Source organism: Hippichthys cyanospilos, chromosome 8 (assembly GCF_059441005.1).
Source record: "Hippichthys cyanospilos isolate Australia breed blue-spotted pipefish chromosome 8, RoL_Hcya_1.0, whole genome shotgun sequence".
Taxonomy (NCBI): domain Eukaryota; kingdom Metazoa; phylum Chordata; class Actinopteri; order Syngnathiformes; family Syngnathidae; genus Hippichthys; species Hippichthys cyanospilos.
Window position 1 is genome coordinate 20,382,228 of NC_142376.1, and position 25,771 is coordinate 20,407,998.

The 25,771-nt window shown below is 40.1% G+C and overlaps 3 protein-coding genes across 4 annotated transcripts; 1 reads left to right on the top strand and 2 right to left on the bottom strand.

The window, feature by feature from the left end:
- Positions 1 to 524: 524 nt before the first annotated feature.
- On the bottom strand, positions 525 to 2,143 carry LOC148420501 (otoraplin-like). Of its 2 annotated transcripts, none has more exons than XM_088421775.1 (4): positions 1,499 to 2,143; positions 1,271 to 1,410; positions 1,078 to 1,188; positions 525 to 918 (listed from the first exon to the last, which is right to left on the bottom strand). In XM_088421775.1, exons 1-4 carry the CDS (start codon positions 1,611 to 1,613, stop codon positions 898 to 900), a joined length of 387 nt encoding a protein of 128 aa, XP_088277901.1. In that variant the 5' UTR covers positions 1,614 to 2,143; the 3' UTR covers positions 525 to 897. The 2 variants fall into 2 exon arrangements, with proteins under 2 accessions (XP_088277901.1, XP_088277899.1); XM_088421773.1 differs by having other exon boundaries at positions 525 to 999; positions 1,499 to 2,139.
- Positions 2,144 to 2,993: 850 nt separating this feature from the next.
- gtpbp2a (GTP binding protein 2a) lies at positions 2,994 to 13,714 on the top strand. Its single transcript, XM_088422038.1, has 12 exons — positions 2,994 to 3,425; positions 5,006 to 5,032; positions 5,670 to 5,854; positions 5,948 to 6,056; positions 6,143 to 6,340; positions 6,425 to 6,599; positions 8,205 to 8,424; positions 9,649 to 9,784; positions 9,847 to 9,905; positions 9,998 to 10,169; positions 10,243 to 10,407; positions 12,434 to 13,714. The coding sequence occupies exons 1-12, from the start codon at positions 3,228 to 3,230 to the stop codon at positions 12,623 to 12,625; spliced, it is 1,836 nt and encodes a 611-aa protein (XP_088278164.1). The 5' UTR covers positions 2,994 to 3,227; the 3' UTR covers positions 12,626 to 13,714.
- Positions 13,715 to 14,394: 680 nt separating this feature from the next.
- On the bottom strand, positions 14,395 to 25,718 carry polh (polymerase (DNA directed), eta). The gene is made up of 10 exons (XM_088422309.1): positions 25,387 to 25,718; positions 24,585 to 24,719; positions 24,277 to 24,512; positions 23,990 to 24,153; positions 23,244 to 23,347; positions 23,044 to 23,163; positions 22,854 to 22,977; positions 17,419 to 17,484; positions 17,161 to 17,333; positions 14,395 to 15,353 (listed from the first exon to the last, which is right to left on the bottom strand). Exons 1-10 carry the CDS (start codon positions 25,521 to 25,523, stop codon positions 14,711 to 14,713), a joined length of 1,902 nt encoding a protein of 633 aa, XP_088278435.1. The 5' UTR covers positions 25,524 to 25,718; the 3' UTR covers positions 14,395 to 14,710.
- Positions 25,719 to 25,771: the final 53 nt, after the last annotated feature.

Consider the following 25,771-nt stretch of genomic DNA (forward strand, 5'->3'; position numbering starts at 1 on the left):
TAGATTCTTATCTCTAGTAATGTAATGTGCAGTATGTTAGATCTACTCTGTCTAGTGTTGCTAAACTAATAACTAAAACTAAAAACTAAATACGAAAAACCAGGTATGGCAAGAGTACCCCAAGACAAGACATAAGTAGCATCACTTCAACTTCAACATGTTTTGACATTTTTTGACGATATTCAGCCCTCCAACTCATTTTTTGATATGCTTTATATATGATGAGTAACAAAGCAAAACGCCAGGGTTTGGCGCAATACTGCACAAGGGTTAAAAAGTGAAGTGCTCTCAATACTTCCTGGATGCAGTGTTTATATAAAGCATGTTGTGGTGAAACACCACAGATTTATTTCAGTAATAGAACAGTTGCAACAGCAGGCATCAATGTAACATTTAAAAAAGCACTTAAATTGTTTTCAAATTTTATTTCCTCTTTTTAACGGTTAGATATTAATTCACCAGTAGTAAATAGAAGCACAATACATCATACTAAGAGCTGTTAGGATAAAATAATACACCACATGAATGTGACAATAATTTCCTGTTTTATTTCTTTATAAAAACTATAAAATGGATGTTGTTGGTTAAATCAGATTACATTATTGAATACATTATGGAGCATTGTGTTAAAAACCACGATACGATCACATGTTAAAAAGGAGATTGCTAAAACTCATTGTAAAAAGACATCTTTATGTATTTAATGTAAATGTAACATATTCAGAGATGTTTGTACTAACCACAGTCAGCCTTGCCTTCTGCTGTGATGCCATATTACAGTGGAGGGGCTTAAACAAAGTGTCCTGTGCTGTATACCACTCATTTGCAGAGCCATCTCAGTAAAGTGAACCACTTCATCCAACCCTGTCGCCTCTGTGTGGTGTGTTCATGACGCGATTAAAAACCCAGCTGTTTCACCTTTATGATTAAAAAACAAAACAAAAACAAAAACAAAACAGGAACCATCTATACACCTTATGTGCAGAAGAAATCAATGCTCTGCAATGACAAAGTCATTAAATGTAGATACATTGGAAGTACAAACACATATATGCAGTCTATTATAACTTTACTCACTGTTGTCGGAATCTGGACCGTGTCCTCTCTGAACATGTGTGTCTCCTTCACCACAGGGGCTGGAAAATAGCCAATGATGCCCATCTGGTCCACATAGCGGTCACTATACACCTAATTGTCAACAGACAGGCATACCCACAATAAAACCATATCAGTGACGTATCAATCACGGTGAGGTTTGTTTTGGACGTACACTGCCGGACCAGAAGACTCCACCGCCCTCTTCTGGCACCAGTTTAGAATACACGTAAACCTTCTGGCCCTTTTTAATGTTGATGAATCTGCAATCTGGAGCTATGAAGTCATCCAAGGCGGTGGCCATGGAAAGAACGTCTACAAAGACGAAACATGACCAAGACAAATAGCTGCAATCTTAAAATGGACGGTACGGATAGGTATTGGTTTAAACACATTGACTTACACGAACACTCTGCATCGCCACATATCTTCTTGTCTGCTAGCTTTTCCATGAATACGGCCTCTGAGGTGTGGCGCAGCATTCTCGCGCAGAGCACAAGCACAAGCAGCTGTCGCATCTTGAAAACTATTTTTTATGCGTGCATGTATTCGTAGATATTTGAAGGAATCTACAAGGTAACTTCTCGAAAACTAAGGGGGGAAATGTCTGTAGCCCGACATCATAGGCTGCCTGAACCAATCGGGTTTGACTTTCAGAAATGTCACACTCTGGAACCAGTTATAGAGTGGGAGTTGGCTATTTCCACTCACTCTAAATAACAATGGAAAACTGGCAAACAAAACTGTACAATGGCCAAAGTATTGCATTTGTAATTAAATAAATGCTATATGAAAATGTGTTCCATTCATCTATTTTGGATAGTGCCTATAATATTGTAGACATTTCGTATTGTGGTTGACTGGAGTCAGGTTATCACAGTCACCCCTTTTCTGAGATTCCTGCTTCATATTGCAAAAAAAAAAAAAAAAAGAAACAAATTATTTAGCTGCTGAAATCTGTTTATTTTAAATATTTTAATTCCAAATATTATACAATTTATGGCTGTAAGTATTTTTTTCCAAAACACAGGATGGCATCCGTCCATCCATCCATCCATCCATCCATCCATCCATCCATCCATCCATCCATCCATCCATCCATCCATCCATCCATTCGAACAGCCACAATCAGTCACACTCACAAACACATCTAAGAACAGTTTAGAGTGTTCAATATGCATATGTATATGTTTTAGTAATGTGTTAGCAACTCGAAGTACCTGGAGAAAATCCACACAGGCATGGGGAGAACATGCAAACTCAACACAGGAAGGCTCAGTGCCCACTATCGTCATGATCATCATCATTATTATACTATATAACTACCCGTTAATTATTAGGATTATGAAGAAAAATCTTGATGTACAGAACCATGCTGACGTATTGGTTGAAAAATCCATTCTGCTGGTTCGAAAAAATTGTCTTATAAAAGAAAAAGTAGTGATACGACCCGTATGCCGACTGCAATACTAAAATTACGAGAAAAAAATATATATATATATAATGTGCTTTTTAAAACATTCATCAACCTTTTTGGCCATTATCATCCCACTTAGACATTATCACCCCCCAGAATAAACGCAATGATTCCATTTGAATATAATGCAGGAATAGAAGTTGGCTGCTTTCATTTAAATTTTGCCTTGACTATAGAACACTAGAATTTCACTCTTGGCTTCAAATTTTCGTCAGTCTTGATGTCAAACATTGATTTCCTCGTCGGCTGACGCAAAGCTCTGCTAAGAGGCGTGCGCTGTAAATGTACGCACACGATTTTTAACAGCGTAGCTGCCACGGGCGGTGCTTAAGAAGTGCACGTATGAATTCTGAAATTGCCGCCTGCCCGCGCTGCACCCGGCACTCAGAACCGTTCGCTCACCATGACGTTTCACAGGTGACGTGTATCCTCGGAAAACTCAAAACCACCATCTCCCCATAGTTCGAATATTATTGTTTTTAGGACTTCTAAGGTCCCACCAGCTCGGGGTGGGGGGGGGGCTTAAGCTTCCATTTGACTGAAAACGAACCCCCCCTTTCAGGTAGGTAGAGTCCCATTCAAGCAACACGGACTGTGCTACCCCCAGTGCTTGGAGAGAGCCCTTCGGGTCCGCCGTTCCCTTGCCGAGCAGCTTATGGATGCGCGGGTTTCCGAGTTGTTTGCCTCAGAAAATGGACAGGACCGCGGCGGCGCTCGGAACGAAGTGAACCCGGGGAATGGTTGCGGACGGATCCCCCCCACCAAAAGGGCTTCTGGCAAAAAGAAGAGACCGAATGCGCGACACTTTCGCAGCCTGAAACCGAGCAACAACACTTCTTATCTACCCCCAGAGGTACGCTTGTCTTATAAGCAACGTTGGCTAACATCGCCAGTATTTTGTTCATACACATTAATTACAACTAAAACGAACCCAGTTTACTTTTACTTTATGCATAAAACTCCGTTCTGTTTTGGTTCAATTTGTCTTCCTTTTGTTCGCTAGCATAACGTACCGTTTCGATATTACTCATTTTGTCAAGTAGCGATGGCCGCATTCTTTTCCATTTATTGTTCGGTGCGCCATAAATGACTTTTATCCGCTCCAAATATAAATGTGCGACGTTAGCATGCTATTGTAGCATCAGCTGTGTTTGTAAATAGTTGTGTGTGTGTGTGTGTGTACAAGGGGGTGGGTTAACACGTCATCAGTCGTACTTACTGTTTCGAGACGCCAATATTCCTCTTTCTGTCTAAACACTTCTGTTCTTGGGTTGTAAAGTTACGTAGTTCCATTATAATACTATGATAAATTTAAGACAGACTCCTTATAATTTATCTGTTTTTGTTGTTGTTGGTTTTTTTTTAACCGTTTGTCCTTACGAGGGTCGCGGATATGCTAGACCCTATCCCACATGTCTTCGGGGCACACCCTGAACTGGTTTCCTATCTATTGCAGGGCACACCAAGACAAACAACCACCCACACTCACACTTAAGGAAACTTCAGTGTTCAATATACCTACACATCAGGGTTTTGAAATGTGGTAGGAACCTATAGAACATGGAGAAGTCCCACACAGGCACAGGGAGAACATACAAACTCCACACAGGAAGGCTGGCTGAACGCAAACCCGCAGTTTCCACATGAGGCAGATGCGCTAACCAGTCTTCCACCATGCTGCCTGAATCCCAATGCAAATGTGGGAAGTTGGTCATTGGTGGAAATTGAGTTGTTGGAATTAGAATGGTGTATTGGTGTATTTTTTCCCCCCTGCGCCAAAAGTTACTCAGTAACTTGTTTACTGAGTACTAATTGATACTAAACAATATCACTGCCAGCATCGATGCATAAAATTTCTATTGAACCAAAAAAAATTATAATAAAATAAAATGCAAATAATAAAATACAAATTTAGCTTTTAACGAAACAGCAAGATGAAACTGACAACTGTTGAGTTCTAGTCTCTACAAAATATATTGCAAAATAAAGCAGATTCAGCTGTTTTGTATGCCTGAAGTTGTCAAAAGTATAACCATTTGATTTTGGTAAATGCACCCTTAGCAATTAATATAAGTATTATATGCTTCATACATCTATCAAATTTGCATCTTGGACATAGGAGGATGGGCAAGAATTCAAAAAGAGAAAAACACTGTCAGCCATGCTGATATTGCATGAACAAAAAGCATACATTTTGGTAAAAAAGTAATTTTCTTAGTCCTTAGTATTGGCTTGCCATGTCGAGAAACCTTCACCCGTCCCTACTTTTAATTTCATAGCTCAATTTACAACTCACTATTCCAATGGCTATAGTGCTTATTCTGTTAAATGACTTTCATTTGAGTCCTTTTTAGTTGTTAAGATAATGATGTCAAATGAGTGGTAATTTATTTGTGACCGCTTGTGTCTGACATTTTGTTGTTTATCTCTTAGGTTGAGGAAGGGAATATAGAGTACAAGGTAAGAACTTTTTACTTAAAGCAATATTGTAATTAGATAAATGCCATACCCGCGAGTTTAGTGGCTGATCGAAGACATACATTAACCGGACATTTCACCTTTCATTTATGTTAGGTGTGGTCTTAATTTATTGCTTATGGTCAATATAGCTTTAAAGGCGTATTAAATCATCGGTAAATGAATATGTAATGAAATGTATTTACTTTTCCCTCTACCCGTTAAGCTGATTGTAGTCAAAGACTACACTCTGTTATTTTAGTAAAAAAAAAAAAAAAGAAAAAAGTTTCCATTACTTATTCGTGTTGACACAGCTGATTGTAGTCAAAGACTACACTATTTGTTATTTTAGTTTAAAAAAAAATGTTTCCATTACATATTCATTTTGACACATCAGAAGCCGTGCTTAAATTTTCAGTTACACCCTTTTAGGTCAGCCATGAAAGTGAGGCTCACATTCAGGGCCGCATGAAGAACATTTGTAGGTCAACAATTTGACAAGTATGTTCCAGTCGTTTTACTGTATGTCGAAACCTGACTCCAACACGGCTTAGTATCAGCAATGTTACCATCACAATCAGTAATGTTATCATCACAATTTCTTTTGTTGATTTCTCTGACCTTTTGGCTTGACGTCTAGTTGAAGCTCGTGGACCCTACACAAAGCCGTTTTGAGCATCTGGTGACACAAATGAAATGGCGGCTCCAGGAGGGTCGCGGTGAAGCTGTCTATCAGATCGGGGTGGAGGACAACGGCATGTTGGTGGGACTGTCGGAGGCGGACATGAGAGCGTCTCTTACCACTCTGCACAAGATGGCTGAGAAGTGAGCTTCTCAGTGAACCTATCCATCAATCTAAAATATATACAGCACTAGTCTTATATTGATTTAACACGCTTAAAAAATGTTGCCGCGTAGAGTTGGTGCTGACATCACCATCCTTCGACATGCAGAGGTGGACTACAACACTGATCAGCCTCTCACCATCGCCGAAGTCCTGATTCGTAAAGTGCCAGATGATCAGCAGGTTAGCAAGGCTACCATTAAGACACAAGGATTCATGTCTTTTGTCTTTTTTTTTATGTTGTATTTTTTTTTTCTTCCTTTTTGCAGTTCCTGGACCTGCGTGTTGCCGTAATTGGTAATGTGGACTCGGGCAAATCGACCCTGCTGGGTGTTTTGACGCAGGGCGAGCTGGATAATGGACGGGGAAGAGCGAGACTCAACCTCTTCCGGCACCTCCATGAAATCCAAACTGGGCGAACATCTAGCATTAGCTTTGAGATTCTGGGTTTCAACAGCAAAGGAGAGGTGCGTAAAAACCACCAATAGACGAGAAGAAACAATAACTAAACTGGTTACGTTGAAGCAATGTTCCATTTTTTGGCTTTCTAGGTTGTGAACTACAGCGAGTCTCGAACGGCGGAGGAGATTTGTGAGAGTGCCTCTAAAATGATCACGTTCATCGATCTGGCGGGTCACCACAAATACTTGAAGACCACTATCTTTGGCCTCACCAGCTACTGCCCTGATTTCGCCATGCTCGTCGTCAGTGCAAATACCGGCATCGGTAAGTGATCTTTTGTTGATTTCAAGAGAAACAACCATGTTGTCGGAAGTAGGTTTGGAGCCCTCGCCTCCAGAAGAGACTGTGACCTGAATGTAGCCCCTAGACCGCTCGGCCAACCTGACTTGAGGTGTTAATCTCTCGCTCTTCCATCTGCTGAGGAATCTGGATCGTCAGTTTTCCACTGCTTGCTGCCACTCCAAATACGTGAAGGCTTAAATAGAAAGACACTATTTGTTATACTTGGATGGTGTATCGTCGTACAGCCGAAGCATTTTTTGTTAATACCCCCCCAACCAACTGGCTGCAGCTGAAGACTGCTACAAACATGGAATCTGACCTTATGTAACAAATCAGACACTGCTGTCTGCAATGACCCTCACTAAAAATAATCTTCTTTGAGTCAGCTGCATGCATGCTTATGTTACTGACATCTGCTGATATAGTTGCACTTAGCAGTCAGCATTGGAATGCCAATGTAACCTAACTGCAACCCATCAAAACCTAAAACTTTATGAAGTAATTGTTGGATTTGGTTGCTAGGGATGTTTTTGTATGTGTGTCAGTATAAAAAAATAGAGTGCTCGGGTTGAAATTGGGTCACAAATTGTCCTGTTGAATACGTTGCATTATTATGGTATGTGCTTCTGCATCTGTGTTTGTTTTGCTAATGCAAAGGTCCGCATCCGTGTTAGTTTTGCATGTGCAAAAGATTGTAGCCAGCCAGTCTTGATTCGGGCCCAAATGTTTTGAAGTTGTGCCTGCAAGTCTTAAAAGCGTGCCTCAATGTCCGAAACACGGGATGGCGTCCATCCATCCATCCATTCATTTTCTATAGCTGCTCATCGTCATGAGGCTCACTGGCTTGCTGGTGCCTATCCCAGCTGTCTTCGGGCAGTAGGTGGGGGACAGCCAGCCAATTGCAGGGCACAGGGGGACAAACAACCATTACCAGTACCCAATAACACCTGAGCCAGCCAATTGCAGGGCACAGGGGGACAAACAACCATTACCAGTACCCAATAACACCTGAGCCAGCCAATTGCAGGGCACAGGGGGACAAACAACCAATGTCAGTACCCAATAACACCTGAGGAGAATTTAGTGTTCAATACACCGGCCATGCATGTTTTTGGCGTGTGGGAGGAAGCTGGAGCGCCTTCGAGAATCCACACAGGCTCCGGGAGAACATGCAAACTCCACACAGGAGGGCTGGAGTGAGCTCAAATTGAATGCAGGACTCCGAACTGAGAGGCGAACATGCTAATCACCCTACGCAAAAGGAGTCACAATAACATAATTTAGCAATAAGTTCTAACATGTTCCAATTCATTTGAAAAGAAAAACCTACTGTTCCTGTCACACCATTAAAAAACATGTAATTAGATTGCCTGATACTTGCAGCATCCTAGTGAAAATCTCACATCCTCTTTAAGTGTCTTCATTTGAGAACCACCATTCCAAGCAAGAACACTACACTTGGTTTTGATTCAATACCTGAAGAAAGACTATCATAAACATTGCAAAATGTTTTATTCCTCCTTCAAAAACAAACTGAAACGTGAAAGCATGCAAGTCACCCAGCCTTGAACTATATTTTGTTTTTAGCTGGCACAACACGGGAGCATCTGGGCCTGGCCATGGCCCTGAAGGTGCCTATCTTTATCGTCATCAGCAAAGTGGATCTATGCACGCGGCCCATTGTGGAGCGAACGGTGCGGCAGCTGGAGCGAGTCCTCAAGCAGCCGGGCTGCAACAAAGTGCCCATGGTTGTGGCCAACGCGGACGATGCCGTCGCCGCGGCACAGCAATTTGCCCAGTCGCCCAAGTGTGTACCGACCTCTGAAGTTGAACACAAGTATAAAATTAAATGTAATGTTATACTGTCCATACACTTCTGAGAATGATTTGCGGATATGTACACGTAGCTTTTGGGTAAAATTTTGGGATGAACCTAAAAATGCATTAGAACCATCACAGGTGCTCCTAATTTTATCTTCTTGAAACTTTTGAATGCACATTCATAGAGCTGCTAACAATTAATCGACAGTCAATTACCACATTCATCAACAATGATTTTAATCATTGATTCATCATTTCAAGACCTAGTTTTATTCAAAATTGTTCATACACACATACAGTATTTACATATATACTGTGTGTGTGTGTGTGTAAATATATTGTACTATATTATATAACATACACACATTTGCTTTTCTTATATTTGCCCTTTTAAGGATGTTATGAACCAAACAACCAAATTTGTTTTGCATATTCTTTACTGTGAATTTGAAATAATGTCAGTTTTTTTTAAATAAACAGCAACAAAAACTCGCATTTTCATACAATTCATATAGCAATCAACGTAAAGGGACAGAATTTTCCATTTTTAAAATAATCGTTGCAGTCCATGCAAGAAAACCCTCCAATATGCCTCAATTGGAAGTTTTGCAAAGAAGATTGCTTAAAAATATTGCAAACATTTGATTTCAGTTATTGCTGCCAGAGTTGGCACAGCTTGCTGATAGGTTCAGGGGGCAATTACTTTTTCACCGAGGGTCAGTTACAACATTCAGTTATTGCTGCCAAAGGTGGCACTACCCATCCGGTTCAGGGGACAGTTACTTTCACAGATGGTCATTACCTACATACATTTGTATTTTTCCCCCTTTGGTGAATAAAATCATCATTTAGAAACTGCATCTTGTATAGTGATAGGTTATCTCAGCATGACATTAATATTGGTTTCATGAAAAAACAAAGGGGGCACATACTTTTACAAATACTTCATACAACGCATTCATATATTTCTACTTGAAGGATCTAAGAACGCCATTTCCAGAGGGTCAGAATTAGTATAATACCAGAGGGAACAGAGAAAACAGGAAATAGCTACCGCCCAAAATAAAACCAGGAATGATGCTAAACAACTCTAAAGAGAACCAAAATGTTCAGACACAAGACAACTGACCACGACCACTGAAACACTCATTTGGTAAAGGTGTTTGAGCATGGTATCCCCCCCCCCCCCCCCCTTTTTTTTTTCCCCCAGCATTACCCCTGTTTTCATCGTGTCCAGCGTGTCAGGGGAGAATTTGGACCTGCTCAAGGTCTTCTTCAACATCATCCCACCACTGAGCAACAGCAAAGAGCAGGAGGAACTCATGCAGCAGCTCACTGAGTTTCAGGTACCACGTTTCCATACCAGTTAGGAGATGTAGAGAAATATAAGCTTAATTTTTATTTTCAGGTGGATGAGATTTACACAGTGCCTGAAGTGGGCACTGTGGTGGGTGGTACTCTGTACAGGTAGGTTAGTCAGTCAACAGGGACTTCAAAGTATTCAACTTTTTTTTTTTTTTTTTGGGGAACTCGAGTTTGGTGTCATTCTTTTATTGCAGTGGTATTTGCCGCGAGGGAGACGATCTAGTGGTCGGGCCCACGGACTCAGGAAAATTCCACAAATTGACCGTCGGGAGCATTCAGAGGAATCGTTCAGCTTGTCGTGTGCTTCGTGCCGGACAGGCTGCCACGCTAGCGCTTGGCAATTTTGACCGCACGTTGCTGCGAAAGGTCTGCCTTGGCAAATACATTTCCATTCGGTGTTAGCCAAAATAGTGCATCTGATCGCATTCTCTTTCCACAGGGAATGGTGATGGTGAGTCCAGAGATGGACCCGACTATCTGCTGGATATTTGAGGCGGAAATTGTGCTGCTTTTCCACTCCAAGACCTTCCACAAGGGTTTCCAGGTGACAGTGCACATAGGGAATGTGAGACAGACCGCCACTGTGGAGGCAGTCTATGGCAAGGTGGGTGTCTGAAAGCTGCTTGAATGGATATCAAAAGGACTGAATATGAAGCTAAAATTCATTGGGAGGATATCAGAATCTGACGGTACTACTATGAGTATCAATTAATGGTACAATGTGAATTCTGTCATTAAGTTTTTTTTTTCCCCCACACATGCATGCATTCACACAAAGATGCTGACAGTCTCGCTCGTTCGCTCCCTCTCTTTCACTTGCACACCACTAACTTGTAGCTTACTCGCAACTTCACCTGCTCTTTTTTGAAAGCTGAAAACTTCCCAGACAGATGACTTTCTTTGTTTGGATGGAGGGAAAAGTTTGATTGGTTCGCCTTCTTGACCCACACTTGACTGCTGGCGTCCTACTTTGAGCGATATCACATAAAACGCGCATAAACATATAGCATAAACATGTTAGCAATGTTACCCGCAGTAGTTAGCTGCCTTAACAAACTTTCAGTGGTACTAAAATCAACAAACTAGGAAGTGGACAATGTGATTGGCTGCTGAAATCGAAGAGGACTCACATATGATGATACACAATGAGGGGAGGCTCTCGCTGCACGCTGCAGTTGCCATTAAGGCAGATGATGTGGTTTTGACAGATTTGAACGGTTTTGAATAACAGTGACTTTCAAAATTGCAATATATTGCCAATACAGTATCGGCCCATGCCTAGGAAGAGTTAAGAGAGCAATGGTGTGGACAGTGTTGTTTTTTCACTATGGTGTGAAACAGTCTTGTCTTTTGCTATGGAGTCCCTACTGTGCAGAAGTCGTGGCTCCCTCGTTGTGTCCCTGGACACCTGGAGAAACCGTTGCCTGAGCCGCGATTCCGTGTGTGCTGACACTAAATCTTCCCAGCATATCGATGTTGTTGATGGTGTGTTGTAAATTCACGCTATTGCCCACTGAAACCAATGGTAGAACATACATCTTTCTATTCCTCTGAAGAAATTGGTTTTAGGCATGCAAAGTATGGTTTCTCTTAGACACCGTAGTGTACTTGCTTCATAATAACCAGATAATACTACTGACTGATGCTTTAAGCAGAACGAAGCACGCAAAGACGACAGGTTAAAGTTTGAGGACTGCTAGTCTTATTTGATTTTGCCTTGGACGAGAATTGTCCGTAAGTACACAAGTTGTCAAAATTGTGACACTGTTCATCTGTTTTGTTTATCGTTTGAGACATTGGAAATTAGAGTATTTTTTCGTTGTGCAACTTGTTTGTTAGTTCGAGAGGTGCTGTGTATCGTTAGCTGATTACGTGTTTATTTTTTCTCGTTTTACGGCGACCTAAAGAGGGTAATGGTCAATGGCCATTGTTCAAATAAAGCAGAGCAAAAGGAAAGACAGTCTGGTTGTTTGAAACGTCGTTATCCAGCCGTCTAGCTGGCGAAAAACCGACGCTTCGGAGTGAGGACCGCATAAAGATCTTGTATAAATGTTTGTGTTTGATACACAGTATACAGTATATATGATTGTATATATTATTTAGGTGCAGTGTGTACAATGTTCACTAAATTCATCTATCAATTAAACAATGAGAGACAGAATGCTGGTAAAGAGAGGATGTTGCAGTTGGTAGACGATTAAAAAAAAATAAATAAAATAAAATAAACCTAACGTCTCCGCTGTTGAGTCCATTAGAGTTTGAAGGTATTTCCAAACCTTTGTCTAGCACTGAATTTACCCAACAAAAATACTGGAGATTATATTGTTCATTGAATTAAAAAATAATAATACAAAAAATAAATACAAAATTTAAATTTATAGGTTTTTCAAAAAGAGACAGGAGGTCTTTTGAAAGTGTTACCACTGCTTTTTGAACCACTGTTTCTCATTTGTTTGTACTTACCTACTTACATTACAATGTGTGATACCTCCCTTGGGGGGAAAAAAATTGCAAAAATTCATAAAGAAGCAAAAATAGTAATACTGATCAAAGCAAAGCTGTTGCCGTGCTTCAAAATGGGATCTATGAAGCGATAGCAAAGCATTTGAATCAAATTCTTTGTGCAACAGGAGGAGCTGAGGACAGGTGAGAAGGCAGGCGTCCAGTTCAAATTCCTTAAGCATCCCGAGTACCTAAAGCTGGGGGCCAAGGTGCTCTTCAGGGAGGGTGTCACCAAAGGAATCGGCCACGTCACCAAGCTGCATCCCATCGCACAGTATCGCCACACCCCGGAGAGCGACGAAGATGAAGATGATGACTAAGAGAGTGAATGCCCCCCCCGCAAATCACATTTATGCTGTTTGCTTTTCTTGTAATGACAAACTCTTAAAGGCCACTCTAAACTCTTTGTAGCACTCACCTGTAAAAGGTAAACAAGTCAGCATTTATACAGCGCCTTGCCTTTATACCGTCACTATACTCATAAAGCATATAGAATGTAGCCTCACATACCCATACATTCCCACAATTGCACCATTTTATATTTTCCACATAATCGTATTCACACACCTCTGTGGACTCTTTCAGCTATGCTATTTTTCACGTTTTTTTTTGCGTGGGTGGGGTTTTTGTGTGATACAATCACATTTCAGCTCCCCTATAAACTTAAACAAAGTGACTTTGAACTTTCAAGTCACCCGCACCACATACAGCAGTGTTAAAACACAAACACACACAACAGCTTGGGTAATTGAGGCATACTTCGATACATTTGGTGGCTTTTCTTTGTCCAAACATAATGACTAACCCACTGAAGACTATTAAAAGGAATTATGTGGACAAACGTATTTATGAAACTGGTTGTTACCCTACAGTAAATTAAGCATGTGAATTGTGGGAATTCAAAGCCATTATGTTTCGTTCGCTGTAGATCGTAAAGTTACTGATGCCTCTTTCTCACACACACGCATGTGTTCACTGTGCCTAATGGAAGTGCCTTCCAATACAAGTCATTAAAAAATTACAGGTGGTGCTATTGGTTCAAAACAAAAATATTTATACCAAATGTTTAGACTAAGTACTGCTCCAAACAAAGACTGCTGTGGGCCTTATAATACCTCTTACTGTTAGCCGTCTTATTACTGTTGCACTGTCACATCAGTTTTACACAATTATTGTGTTGTTTCTAAAGAACATATTTCACCCATTGTATTTTAACCAATATTTTTGTTTATGTGCATCTCAGGTGTATTTCTAGTAGTTTTTACATTATACAATCAAACTCTTTGAAGCTTTATGATTTATCTGCTTTATGATTAGAAATGTGTATAAATTTGTCTGAAACATTTATGTACAGATCCAATTTTTGTATTTTGGTGTTCATGATAAAAGCTTTTATTCCATTAAATGTTGACCTGAGTTGTTTTTTTTTTCTTTTTCTTATGACTGAATTTATTGCATATCCCTTTGTCAAAGAGTGGTGTGATTGAAAATAGATGAATTTAAAAGCACCAAACTTAACTGGAGCCACACCTCACTTGCAAAGTCAACAGATGACTCAATGGAGGCCACGCCTCAATATACGCCCGTCATCCATTTTCCGCAGTGCCCTTATTGGAGTGGCGAAAAAATTCTAGGGTTATTTGACACCACCCATGAAACATACAGCAATTTTTTAAAATTAAAAGCTTGTAGGATACAATTTCTGAGATGGTTAAATATAGGCAGATTTTCTGCAATCACTGCGAGTACACTGAGCTGCCAAAATATACGCACTGTTTATGTTCCATCATCAGTAAAAAAAATATACATAATTAAGTCCAGTGTCCAGAATTATTTTCGACTTGCATGGATTTTTTTGCTTCATATGTAGCATCTACTGGCACCTTGTGGTGTAACAATGTTTTAAGACTGCATCGTGAACCTAAATTGTATGATAAAATAATGTCACAGTGGAACAAAATCTAATACAGTATATCATGAACGTGCAGGTGACATTTAGGGGGCCTTTCATTGCAAACTGCGAAAGCCCACTAACTCATGTAAATATAAAAACCAAAGTAAATTACAAACAGCAAAACATTAAAACAGGTCTGGGGTTCAATATTATAATTTTAATTCTTTAAATTCAAATCACACTGACAAACAATCATAATCTGCAACCAAGCTTACAACAATGCACTTGTGCATCAGATCAATTTTCCCCGATGAAACGTTTCATTTACCTGTTCCAGCTCTACACAAATAATACATTTTTAATAAAGAAAAATAGCACTGTTGTATAAAAACACAAGATGTTATAAAATAATGTTGGTTTGATTCCTGAAAAGCACATTAGTTGGGCCACTTGTAAAACAAGGTACCAGTGTATTTGTATCGAATGAACAAAGCCCTTCCCTATGTAAAGATCAGGATCTTTGGAAGAAAGAATCCAAAGTACCCACTCGTCCTCCGACTTGCGAGCGATGTCTTTTGGCTTGGGGTCCCGCTGACGTTCGGCTTTTAGATTTGCCCTGCGAGGACAGTGCCGGCCCAGCAGGAGGGCCTCTTCTGACAAAAGAGGAGGAAGCAGAAGGAGAGAATGATTTGTGCAGCGCCAAGGCGAAGTGATAGTCGTTATGCTCGGGCATTTCCCACGCAGGCACGTTCTGCCCGCAGCGTTCACACTTCAACACATCTTCAGGTGTTTCGACTGTGGTGGCGGGTGCGCCGTCATCTCGTTTTTCACCATCATGCCTCGGCTTTGAAATAGCTTCTGTGTTTTTCTTGTGAAAAAACGAAGCAATACCAGCGCGAGCGCCCGGAGAAGCGGTTTTAGAAGGGCTCGGAGCCGAGACAGAACAAGAAGACGAGGACTCCATTTGTGTTGGCTGCCTGTGAAAGAAGGACTGGATGGTGGTGGAGGTTTTGCGTGCAGCGTTGCCGGTGGAGGAAAAGATCTGAGTGGGAGACACGTCTGTGGTCAAGAAGCCCGCGATGCCCCCTGCCGACGCTGAAGGGGCATCAGAGAATTTGCTGGCGGAGAGGTGCAGTAGCGTGAGAGGTGGAGTCCTGTGTGACAGGCGGGACAGGAGCTCATTATCCATGTCAGGATTTATTGCCAAGCCTATTCGAACAGCAGAATTTATTTGGTAATAACTCGTTCAGTGCCAAGTGTTTTCGGAAAAGGAAACAAATATAACAAAACAAAATATCGGGTGCTGTGTCGAAGCAAACTAGAATGGTAGCATCTAAAAGATTAGATTCTATCTTTCTAACATAGAAAAAAATGTTGTTACCTCATTGTGTTCTTTAGTAATCACTGTTTGAAAACTTTTTTTCCCATGATTCGAGCCCTGCGGCGCCAGAGCAGTTTTTTTTATTCTTTTTGCTGACCACCAGGAGACAAACCACAGGTATTGCACATGTTATCTGTTGTCTATTTATGGAACAACTATGAAATAGAACTGGATGTGAATTAGTGATGGGTCTGGCAACACCGATGTTGAGCTCAGAGAACAATCCCCGCGTCGGTGCGCGGTGCTTGTGGATGTCTTTGTAGATTATGGAGCAGCTGGAAGGAAATGAAAGATGCCTCCTGGGCGGGACCAATTTGAGCAAATTTTGTAAATGATCTGTGGCAGCACTTGGATGATAAAGTGGGGAGACTGGGAAGAAGTATAACTTGGAGGTGCATTATTTGACGTGTGGCGATACTTAGTAAAGGGCAATAATGGACTCAAGATCCTCTGGTATTTTATAAGAGCCAGCAGAATGCCTATCCTAAGGTTTTCCTGCTAGCTAGGGAGATCCTGTGTCTGCCTTGTGAGCGTGTTTTCAATGACAGGCGAACTTGTTAGCAACAGACTTCATTTTTAAAGATTGGAAAAACTCATTTTTTGAATAAAAATGTGTAAAGACATAGTTGAAGCACCTCATTCACATCATGTTCTTTTAGATTTTCATATGGATACATCCCACATTATTTAAATATATGGAATAATATGTTATGAATGCAATGAATTGAACTTGATACATGTTTACATTTAAAAATATGTAATAATACCTTATAAATGCAATGACTTGAATGCCGTGGCGGGCCGTGACTTTCACACGTATGCCTTCTGTGATGTCAGACTCTTGAATAAATAACCCCCTTGCGCACACGTACGCATTACTGGGCTACACAGGCTACTTTCCGGAGCTTTTAAACGTCAATAAACCCGCATCAGCCATTAAAACTTGTCATCATATTTGATGCTGTCAAAGCTTAAAAAAAATTAATGATACAATGGACACCCGTGTTACAGTGTCCCTGGCTTACGTTATTTTCATGTTGCGACGTGGAATACTGAGTTTTTTCCTCCCCTCTTTATGGTATTTTTCCGGTTTTGCGACAAAAACAACTGTCATGACCCTAGGAGGTTGGCTGTATTTGTGTTGCTTCGTCTCCATATGCAAGCGTTTTTAGGTAATTGCACTTATTTTCTGTTGCCCGTCATATTGGATCCATGCAACGCGTCACTGCAATTCTGGTCTGCTATTGGTTGGCATCTCTCACGGAGATCGTAGTCTGCTATTTGTCGGCCTCACTTGTTTCAAAATGGCGGAATGGTAAAGCTTTGTTCAATTGTGAGCGGTTACAAAATCGTATTTATATATTTTAGATGGGATGTTGCTGGCCTATAGTCCAAAAAAATCATTAAAACACACAACATCAGTATTTTCAAAGATTTGTCCGTGGCAGAGAAAGAGTTAATAAAGGACAATTAAAATTGTGGCGGGTGTTTGCTGACTCATTCAACACAAGTTTGAAATTGGAGTATTAAATTGATTATACGGACACTTCAACTCGTGTGTCCGGTTACGCTGGACCTACCATGCCGCCTGCTGGTTTCCCGCTGTATTGAGGCTCTTGATGATGGCAAAGCTGTCGCTGGACAACTTGGCGGCGTCGTAGCGCACTAAAGCGCAGCAGCGAGAGAAACCGCTTGGCCGCTTGTCGCCCAGCTGACGGACGCCGACCGTTAACTGTTTTGCCACGCGGCCATTCTGCAAGAAAGAAAGAAAATGTTTTTAAAACAATCTGGTAGCTAGTCAATGAGGATGTGCAGTTGTTCCAAAGCTGTTTTCGTACCACTTCTCTGTCTTTGTTGAGCCTCTCCTCCAGCTCCAAAGCCAGCTGATGAAGCCAGTGCTGGACCTTCGCAGAAGCACACGTAACGTCAACAGAAAGAAGCATCCGCAAACAGGGCTGCACAAATAATTAAATTTTAATCGCAATCACGCTATTGGCTGCCACAAATAATTTAGCTGATCCTCTGCGATATTGACATTTAAAAAGCTGGCTACGTACTGAACAGTACATGTCAAATCAAGCACGTTAGTCATCCTACCACCAGAGGCAAACACAAGTTTAAGACTCAGTGCTCCGTTTAGCCTGCGTCCCTGCATCCGCGACGCATAGTTTTTGCCATGGGATGCATACTTTCAAATCACTGGGCGTCTCTCGGACCACCCCCCCCCCCTTGTACATCAAAATTAATCATTGTCCATCTACTCTTTTATTATTCAACAAACTTGCCATCTTACAAACATTGACACCTCTGTCCGCCGTGTTTGTTTTGATCTCGTGGGAAAAAGAACGTTAATCGAGAAAAAAAAAAAAAAGAACACAGCTTTGTTAATTAAATACAGTACTGCTCAAGCCATAAGCTTGACGGCGTTAACTAATGATGATCAAATAGACGACAACTTGTCACGACCATGCTTCTGAGAGTAGTTTCAAAATAAAAAACTGTTCCAAGGCTGTTTGTTTCATACTTTATTTGATAACCTATGTTTATTTTGAAGCATTTTCAGCCTTTCTTTACCAAATTTCACCAATAAAAACAACTTCAGAGTGCACATGTAGCATACTACTTGGTACAGTAATTCATTGCTACTGTATTCACTCTACATAAAAAATGCACATTTGGCTTATCATAATTAACATGATAATTTATTCATATTATTATCATATAATATGGGGGGGGGGGGATTGGCAGGAGATGATAATCACAAGAAGTCGGTAAGTTTATTATTTTGATGACTTATCAGAAAGTTATTCGCCCACAGCAGGCAACATACTGTAGGTCTGTCTTAAGTTCATGCCAACGTTATTCCTTGTGTCAAGACAACCATATTCATTTGCTGTACAAGCTGTCAGGGGAATTTGCATTACTATAGTAATTCATTGCTCCTGTATTAACTCCACATAAATGATGCACACATGGCTAATTAATATGACTTTTTTTTCTCATCTTTACCTGCATGAAACATAATGCTGATTATTATGGTCTGTTGGTTCTGCATAGAATAGATGATCACTTTGAGAACGCAGCATTGAGCAACCGAATCAGGGGTGTCAAACACGTGGTCCACGTCCTGGCCGGCAAACGGGTTTAAACCGGCCCACAAGATAATTTTGTAAAGTACAAAAATTAGCTGATTTTTTTTCACAAATGAAAACATTTAAGTGTATTATTAAAAGTAATGTTAATATTTTATGATTATTAGTGATGTTGTACTTGCTTTATTTTGGACAGTGTTAAGAACGAATAATCAAATTGAAGTTTTATACCCTGAATATATTGGTCCGACCCACTTGTGTATAGATTTTCCTTCATGCGGCCCTCAAGCTTAAATGAGTTTGACAGTCCTGCTCCTCACAATGCGGCGCTTCTCAAAAGTCTACTTTCAGGAAGAAAAACATTGTTCCCTATCGTTAAGTTGTGGGCCATATACATTCTGTATATTTACTTTGAGAATTTGCTAATATCTGCTGTTGGCTTTTTTTCCCATGCGGGAAACATGGAGGATGAACTATTGTTTATGGAAGTTTTGCCTGTACAAACACATTTATGATTAGGCTGAAACGGACAACGTAGTGATGGGTTGATGAGACGTTGTGGAGCATGTCGGCACAATGACACACTGTGTTTGAAATTGTCATCAAATACTGACACCTGCTGAACGTTAAAAATCCCTGCAGGCAACAAACTGAACCGACACTGATTTGATGAACGAGTGTACTGTCTACACTATCATTCAAGTTATTGCATTCATAACGTGTTATTATAGGTCTTTAAATGTAAACATGTATCAACGCGAAAATCGAAGTTTAATACATTGCATTCATAACGTGTTACTGTATTCCACATCTTTAGACATAGTTACATCTATCAACATGAAAATCTAAGAGAAAATTATGTGCATGAGGATGCGTCAACTATTTGTCTTTACACATTTTTTTATTCCAAAAATGAGTTTTTCTTATCTTTTAAAATGAAGTCTGTTGTGATTTCACCTGTCACAGAGAACATGCTCACAGGGCAATGATGATGCCGGTGGACACAGGAGCTCTCTGGATGTCAAGAAGACGTTAAGATAGGCTGTCTGCTGGTTCTTACAAAACACTAGAAGATCTTGAGTCCATTATTCCCCTTTACTAAGTAATGCCGCATGTCAAATAATGCATCTGCAAGTTGCACTTCTTCCAAGTCTCTCAACTTATTCATCCAAGTGCTGCCACAGATTATTTACAAAATTTGCTCAAATTGGTCCCACCCAGAAGACAACTTCTGTTTCCCCCAGAGCTGCTCACAAGCAACCGTGTGATTTGGATCGTATTAGTGGTGTTGTCGTGTTGATAGATGTACTTCCTTCTAAAACAGTTTGCCGCGTTTTTGCCGTGTTGACGCAGTTCATGCATTGGTCACGTTTTTGTTTTAAAGCAGGAGTATATCGGTTGACTTCGGGGGAAAGCCGTACCAGGTATAAAGTGCCGGAATTTGAATAAATTTGGTTTGAAATGACCGAAAATGATTGCTAAGTCCATACTTACTTCGGAGTGATTTTGGTATTTTTAGCAGCCTCTCATCAGCACCAGAGTGAAATGGCATTAAGTTTCTCACCCGATTCCTAATAAATACCTTGCTAGCTGTCCCATGAGATCCATTTTGGAAAATTGGGTTTGAAATGACCAAAAATGACATTTTCACTGCTAAGTCCATACTCGCTTGAAGTGATTCTGCTACTTTTGTACAGTTTTTTTTCTTCTTGCAAAAGATGTGGCCCTGGACTGAGCCAGGGGCACATTCGTGGCTAGTGCTTTGATGACGCAAGGCAGCTCTGAACTCATTGGAATTCACGGGAACAGCACGACCTGATGATGTCCAACAATTTTTAAACGTATGTGTGGACTGGTAATGTGCTTCTAGGTACTTATCCCATCATTTACTGTATGAAGGGAAAGCTGTGATGACAAGCGTTGTCCAGGACCAATATCGGAGAACGATGCATCTATGATTGACATGTTTGTAGGAGCCAATTCACAACAGTATTATTGGTTTTGAGGCCAAGAACATTTACCGTGTTTTACGGACTATAAGCCGCACCAGTATATAAACCGCAGGTAATGACATGAGACATTTACGCAAAAAGATGGTACATGGAAGTTTATCATTATTTTTTGTTATTTAATTTTTTTGTAATTGTCTGCCAACAGCACATCATCTTTTTAACAGACAGAACATGTGTGCATGTTTAGTCTCAACATATTTACAGAAAATGGATGGATGTTTTTTTTTGTTATACTGTTCGTTAAATAGCAGTTCAATATCGAAATCAATACTTCAATCGCATTTTTTTTTTGTCTCCCTTTCTTTGATAGATTATTTTAGTGAACATAAAAACACATTGCACGTAATTCATGTATACAATCATACATACAGTACATAGATAAAATCATATATACTGTGTGCTGTATATAAAATTTACACGTCACAAATTTACCCCAAATTTTATACATTCTCTTATTCAATTTAGACATTATTTTTTAATAACATATTTAAAACTCTTTTTGAGCACAGCCATTGATTCACATCTTTTCAGTTCTATTTCATAGTTGTTCCATAAATTGAAACCTCAAACAGATACACACATTTACTTGTTTGTGGCTAGCAAAAAAAAAAAAAAAAAAAAAGAAGATAAGCCGCACTGGACTAAAAGCCGCAGGGCTCAGATCATGAGGAAAAAGTCGTGGCTTATAGTTCAAAAAATACAGTAATTGTAATTTCAGTTTTGGTAATGGCCAAGAGCAAGAAAGTTATTTGTTTGTTAATTGTTTTGGCTCACTGCCCAATGGACATTTGTGTCACTGCCCCTTTAAGACAGGGGGAGAGGTGCATGTTACTGGCCCTGAAAGAGTCTTGGGGCATGTGTCACACTCACAGGGGGCAGTTGAGATTGATTGCAAATTAGAACACACGGTTTCCTTACCAAAATGTTTGCCTTTTATTTGAAGTATTTTTGTTAGAAGTGCTTTGGAACTACTGTGGAAATAAATTTATCGTTTTATTGAATCCAAGATAGACCGGTGGAAATTGTATTTATTTTATTTTAACCTGAGCAAGCATACGCGTAAACCAGATGTCTCACCTCGCACATTGTTGCCAAACAAATCACAACTATTTTAATTCGTTTTCAACAAGTTTGTTAGTATTACTTCATCTTGAGCAATAAGTGTTTTAGACATGACAGCGTAATGTATATTGCACTTGTCACCATGGCAATAAATGCGCCACAAGTGTTGTGAAAAAGAAAAAAAAATCTCACCCACACTTTCATCGCCTGTTCTTCTATTTGCATGCACTCCGACAGCCATTCCAGTTTAAAAAAAAAGCACATTTCTTTTTTAACTTTGGCTTGGTGAGTGGATGTGTCGCTGCTCGTTCATTTCATGAGAAAATGGGGTTAGCATTTGTGTCTCTTAACTCCGTACTGTTGTTAGCTAGCTAACCTCCACGGGGTGTATATGCAGGGAATGTTTTTGTCAATGCGTTGGATTGGATGAATAGTGTCTTATCATATACCAGGAATCATATCAAACTTATCATATCATTGGCTGGACACTTGTCACTCGCTGTCATAATGCAAAATGGCACAGAAAGCAATATTATTGGTATAATTAATCCGATAAGATGAGGTCTAATATTACATATAATTTAATACGTTTATATTGCATTTTGTTTTATACGCAGCATAGACTTTCTTGTGCGCTGAGAACGTGCGAGCCTGCGCAATTGCACACGCGCGCAGCTTAATGGGAACACTGGTTGTAGGTGTTGTTCCAGGCCTGCTGTTGTAGTATGTGCTTGGTTTTAAGTAGGCTTCATTTTTTTTATTGTTTTGCACTCAGCAAGTATGTTAGCTGTGTTGCCCTGAGTAACAATTTTTTGCCATAATTATTTACTTGATTTATTTTAGTTTATTATTATTATTATTTTATTGTTATTTTTTTCAGTGTCAAGCCTTGAAGCCTTGTTTATATACTTCTTGTTTAAAAAAAAAGTGCAATAAATAGACATGCTTGACCAAACATGATGAATAATTGGCATTAATAATCGTAATTTCAATATCGACCAAAATAATTGGGATTATTATTTTGGACATAATCGTGCAGCCCTATCCTTAAATATCAGGCAGTATACAACGATATATAAAATATGATCATATGACAGAACTGAATACCTGCTCTTTTGTAGCAAGTGATGTTTTCCCGGGGAAGTTCTTACTACAGCCAATAGATTTTGGCAGCTGCCTGGGTTTCACTGCTTCAAAGTCAATGCCCCGACACAAATCGTAAAGCCACTGACTGCAAAACACAGTTAATCCAATACAATAAAAATGGGATCACTAAATTTGGGTTCATCAGCCTTACCCGGTCTTCTCTCCAAAGTGCTGCCCCAGTTGGGCCTGAGAGAAGCGAGTCAGGTCCCCCATGTGCTCCACTTGCAGAGTTTCTGTGACTGAGACCCCCAGTTTCCCTCCCAGGTTGCGTCTGCGACAGTGAACATTTGCTGGATTAGTAAGGCGAGTGCAAGGGGGGTCACTTGGCAGCACCTTCACTGAAATGCTCACATCTTGCTAATGGGCAGCGTGCGAAAAAGTTCAGTCACGGAGTCCAGTGGCAAAACTGTTTGTCGATTTGGTTTGTTCAGACCGCATGCCAGTTTGGCCAGCACCTGGAAAAAACACACAAATTTACTAGGACAATCAATAACCTATGGCCTGTTTCAAATTACTCCAGAGACTGAATATGCTGTATAAAATACTCTGTGTGTGTGAGAACAATAAGATCTGTGAAAAAGAAACAAAAGACTAAATATAGTACAAAATAGAATAATTTAGGCTTGTACGTCAAGTCATCTGAAATTAAATTAAAATCGATCCTAAGTATTAAATAATTTTGAATAAAACTGTTTAAAAGAATATTTAAAATGTTATGATTTATAATAATCTTTTATCATATAATATGAATGGTTTTTAGCATTTATATGTGGATGAGAAAAACAGTTAGCCAAGGTGAGAAATTTTATTCTTCTGATTGGCTAAAAATGGACCCTACAGCTTCAGGTTTTTCTACCGCCGGAATGCAAGACTGTGCAATATCGCCTACAATTTATATTGCAGTATATCTTGAATCCCTTCACAGTAACTGTATATGTTGCGATATAAACATACTGTAAGTGTGATGTAAGTGTAATGGACGTATTTCTGAATGGGTTATACAGTCCCTTGGCAACATTAATTATAAAAATTAGTATGAAAACCAAATGAAGGTCATGTTAAAATGAAAAAAAAAAAAAGATTCAAATGTAACTTAATTTGTTGTGCGAGATGCCAGCTGAACACTGAAAGCTTGTGTGTTGCTCCACCGCCGCCCTCATTTCCTCCACAATGAGCGCCCCCATGGTGAGCTGAAGCTCAGCAGAGTTGTGCATCGATATGGACGCCAGCCACTGCTGGACACCTTCTGACCTCTGTTTCTCTGGTGGATATAGTCTATTGTGACTGTATTGCTCCTTGTAAATGATCTCAATCTAGAAATATGCTTTCACAAATCACAAGCGTGTGAGTGTTGCGCTGTACAAGACAAATTATGGTCAAGTACCTTTATCCAAAATGAGATCCTCAGCAGCTTCTTCCTCTCCTTCAGATGAATTGTGAGGGTAACCTTGGATGCAGGTGGTATTCAGCAGGTGAGGTTGAATTTGTTTGTCCGCCATGTCCTTCAACCGTTGCTGGACAGCCGTGGTCAAGTCCATGTAAGCCTCGTCGATGCTGGCTCGCTCGACCACAGCAAAGCGAGACATGACTTGGATCACTTCCACGCTGGCCTCCCTGTAACTAGAAACGACAGCTCATTTCAATTGTGCTTCAGAGATATCCTTGCTATCAGGATCATTTGGCATCACTCACGGAGTCAGATCCGCTTTGCCGTGAGACTCGCGCACGCGTGCCACCTGGAGATCAGGGCACAGCTTCTTAGCATCGTCCACCCACATGTTCTTCGTCACGCCGTGAACCCTTGCCTCGTAGCTCACTGCAATTATCCTAACAATGGACAGGGTGAGTAAAGAAAGCCAACAGTTTATAAATAATAACATGATTACTTTCTAAAATTAATTTTCTTAATAACTTGACCTCATTAGCCCCCATCCGTTTTCTGTATTTGAACTTTGAGAATAAAATGCTAGCCAGTCCATTATTTTGCCTGTTTTTGTTTAACTTCATTTGATAAAGACAATTTTAAAAGTATGGTCTTACTGTACTCCTATCAGCCAAGTTTGGACTTGTAAGGAACACAGTACTATAGTACTAATTTACATCTGCTAGGCTTTTCCAATTCATACCAACCAATGTGGTTACCTCTAAAAGACTGACCAATACTTAAAAAACATACATTCTACACAGGCTTATCGCTGACTGCTAAAGTAATGAATTGATTTTGTAAAAGTTCTTGTGAGGTTTTCTTTGTTTTTAAAGTTGGACGTTGTTCTTACAAGATTAAGGTAAAATAGCATGCACATTGGTTTCGTTGTATTTGTCCGTTTAAAGGTGCGTAATACCGTTAAAAAGCTGATTGGTGTGATTATTGAAAGTCTACCTACTGTAATCGTAATTAGTAGATTTTTTGCAACCCTGGGAGTATTAGGACAATGTACAGTTCCAGATGACATATCTGGAACACATATAGAACATCTCTGAGTCACAACCTCACCCGCCTCCTTTCCAAGTCTTGTATTGGGCGACCACACAGGGTGTTTTCTTCAAGGCCGGATTCAGTCTTTGCTCCACTTGCACGTAGAAGCAGTCCATGTCTACCAAGGCCACAACTCTTTCCTTCCCGTACTCCATGACTGAAGAACACCAGAACTTTTGACGCAAGTTATCAAATCAAATTTGTTATTCAAAAGCGTCAATGTCCCGTTACATCATATTTTCCCCATTAACAGCAATTCGGTAGTTTGCACTTTCCCGCAATTCAGTCGCTTACATAATTTCGTCATCAAAAATGGACAGAACTGTTAATGTATTTTGATGACGCTTATGTATTGACCAATCGGCGTGAAGTCTATGCCCCCCCGCCCCAAAGAAGTGCCGTA

Bases quoted from the DNA above. Each gene is read 5' to 3' on its own strand.
- LOC148420501 (XM_088421773.1), bottom strand. From the start codon at position 1,613: ATGCGACAGCTGCTTGTGCTTGTGCTCTGCGCGAGAATGCTGCGCCAC. The intron at 1,411-1,498 runs GTAAGTCAATGT...TCGTCTTTGTAG, and splicing joins TGGCGATGCAGAGTGTTCGT to ACGTTCTTTCCATGGCCACC. The intron at 1,189-1,270 runs GTACGTCCAAAA...GTTGACAATTAG, and splicing joins GAGTCTTCTGGTCCGGCAGT to GTGTATAGTGACCGCTATGT.
- polh (XM_088422309.1), bottom strand. From the start codon at position 25,523: ATGGAGTACGGGAAGGAAAGAGTTGTGGCCTTGGTAGACATGGACTGC. The intron at 17,334-17,418 runs GTACGAAAACAG...TCTTTCTTGCAG, and splicing joins TCAACAAAGACAGAGAAGTG to AATGGCCGCGTGGCAAAACA. The intron at 15,354-17,160 runs GTAGGTCCAGCG...CCTGTCACACAG, and splicing joins GGAAACCAGCAGGCGGCATG to GACTCCACCTCTCACGCTAC.
- gtpbp2a (XM_088422038.1), top strand. From the start codon at position 3,228: ATGGATGCGCGGGTTTCCGAGTTGTTTGCCTCAGAAAATGGACAGGAC. The intron at 6,341-6,424 runs GTGCGTAAAAAC...TTGGCTTTCTAG, and splicing joins GTTTCAACAGCAAAGGAGAG to GTTGTGAACTACAGCGAGTC. The intron at 10,408-12,433 runs GTGGGTGTCTGA...TTTGTGCAACAG, and splicing joins TGGAGGCAGTCTATGGCAAG to GAGGAGCTGAGGACAGGTGA.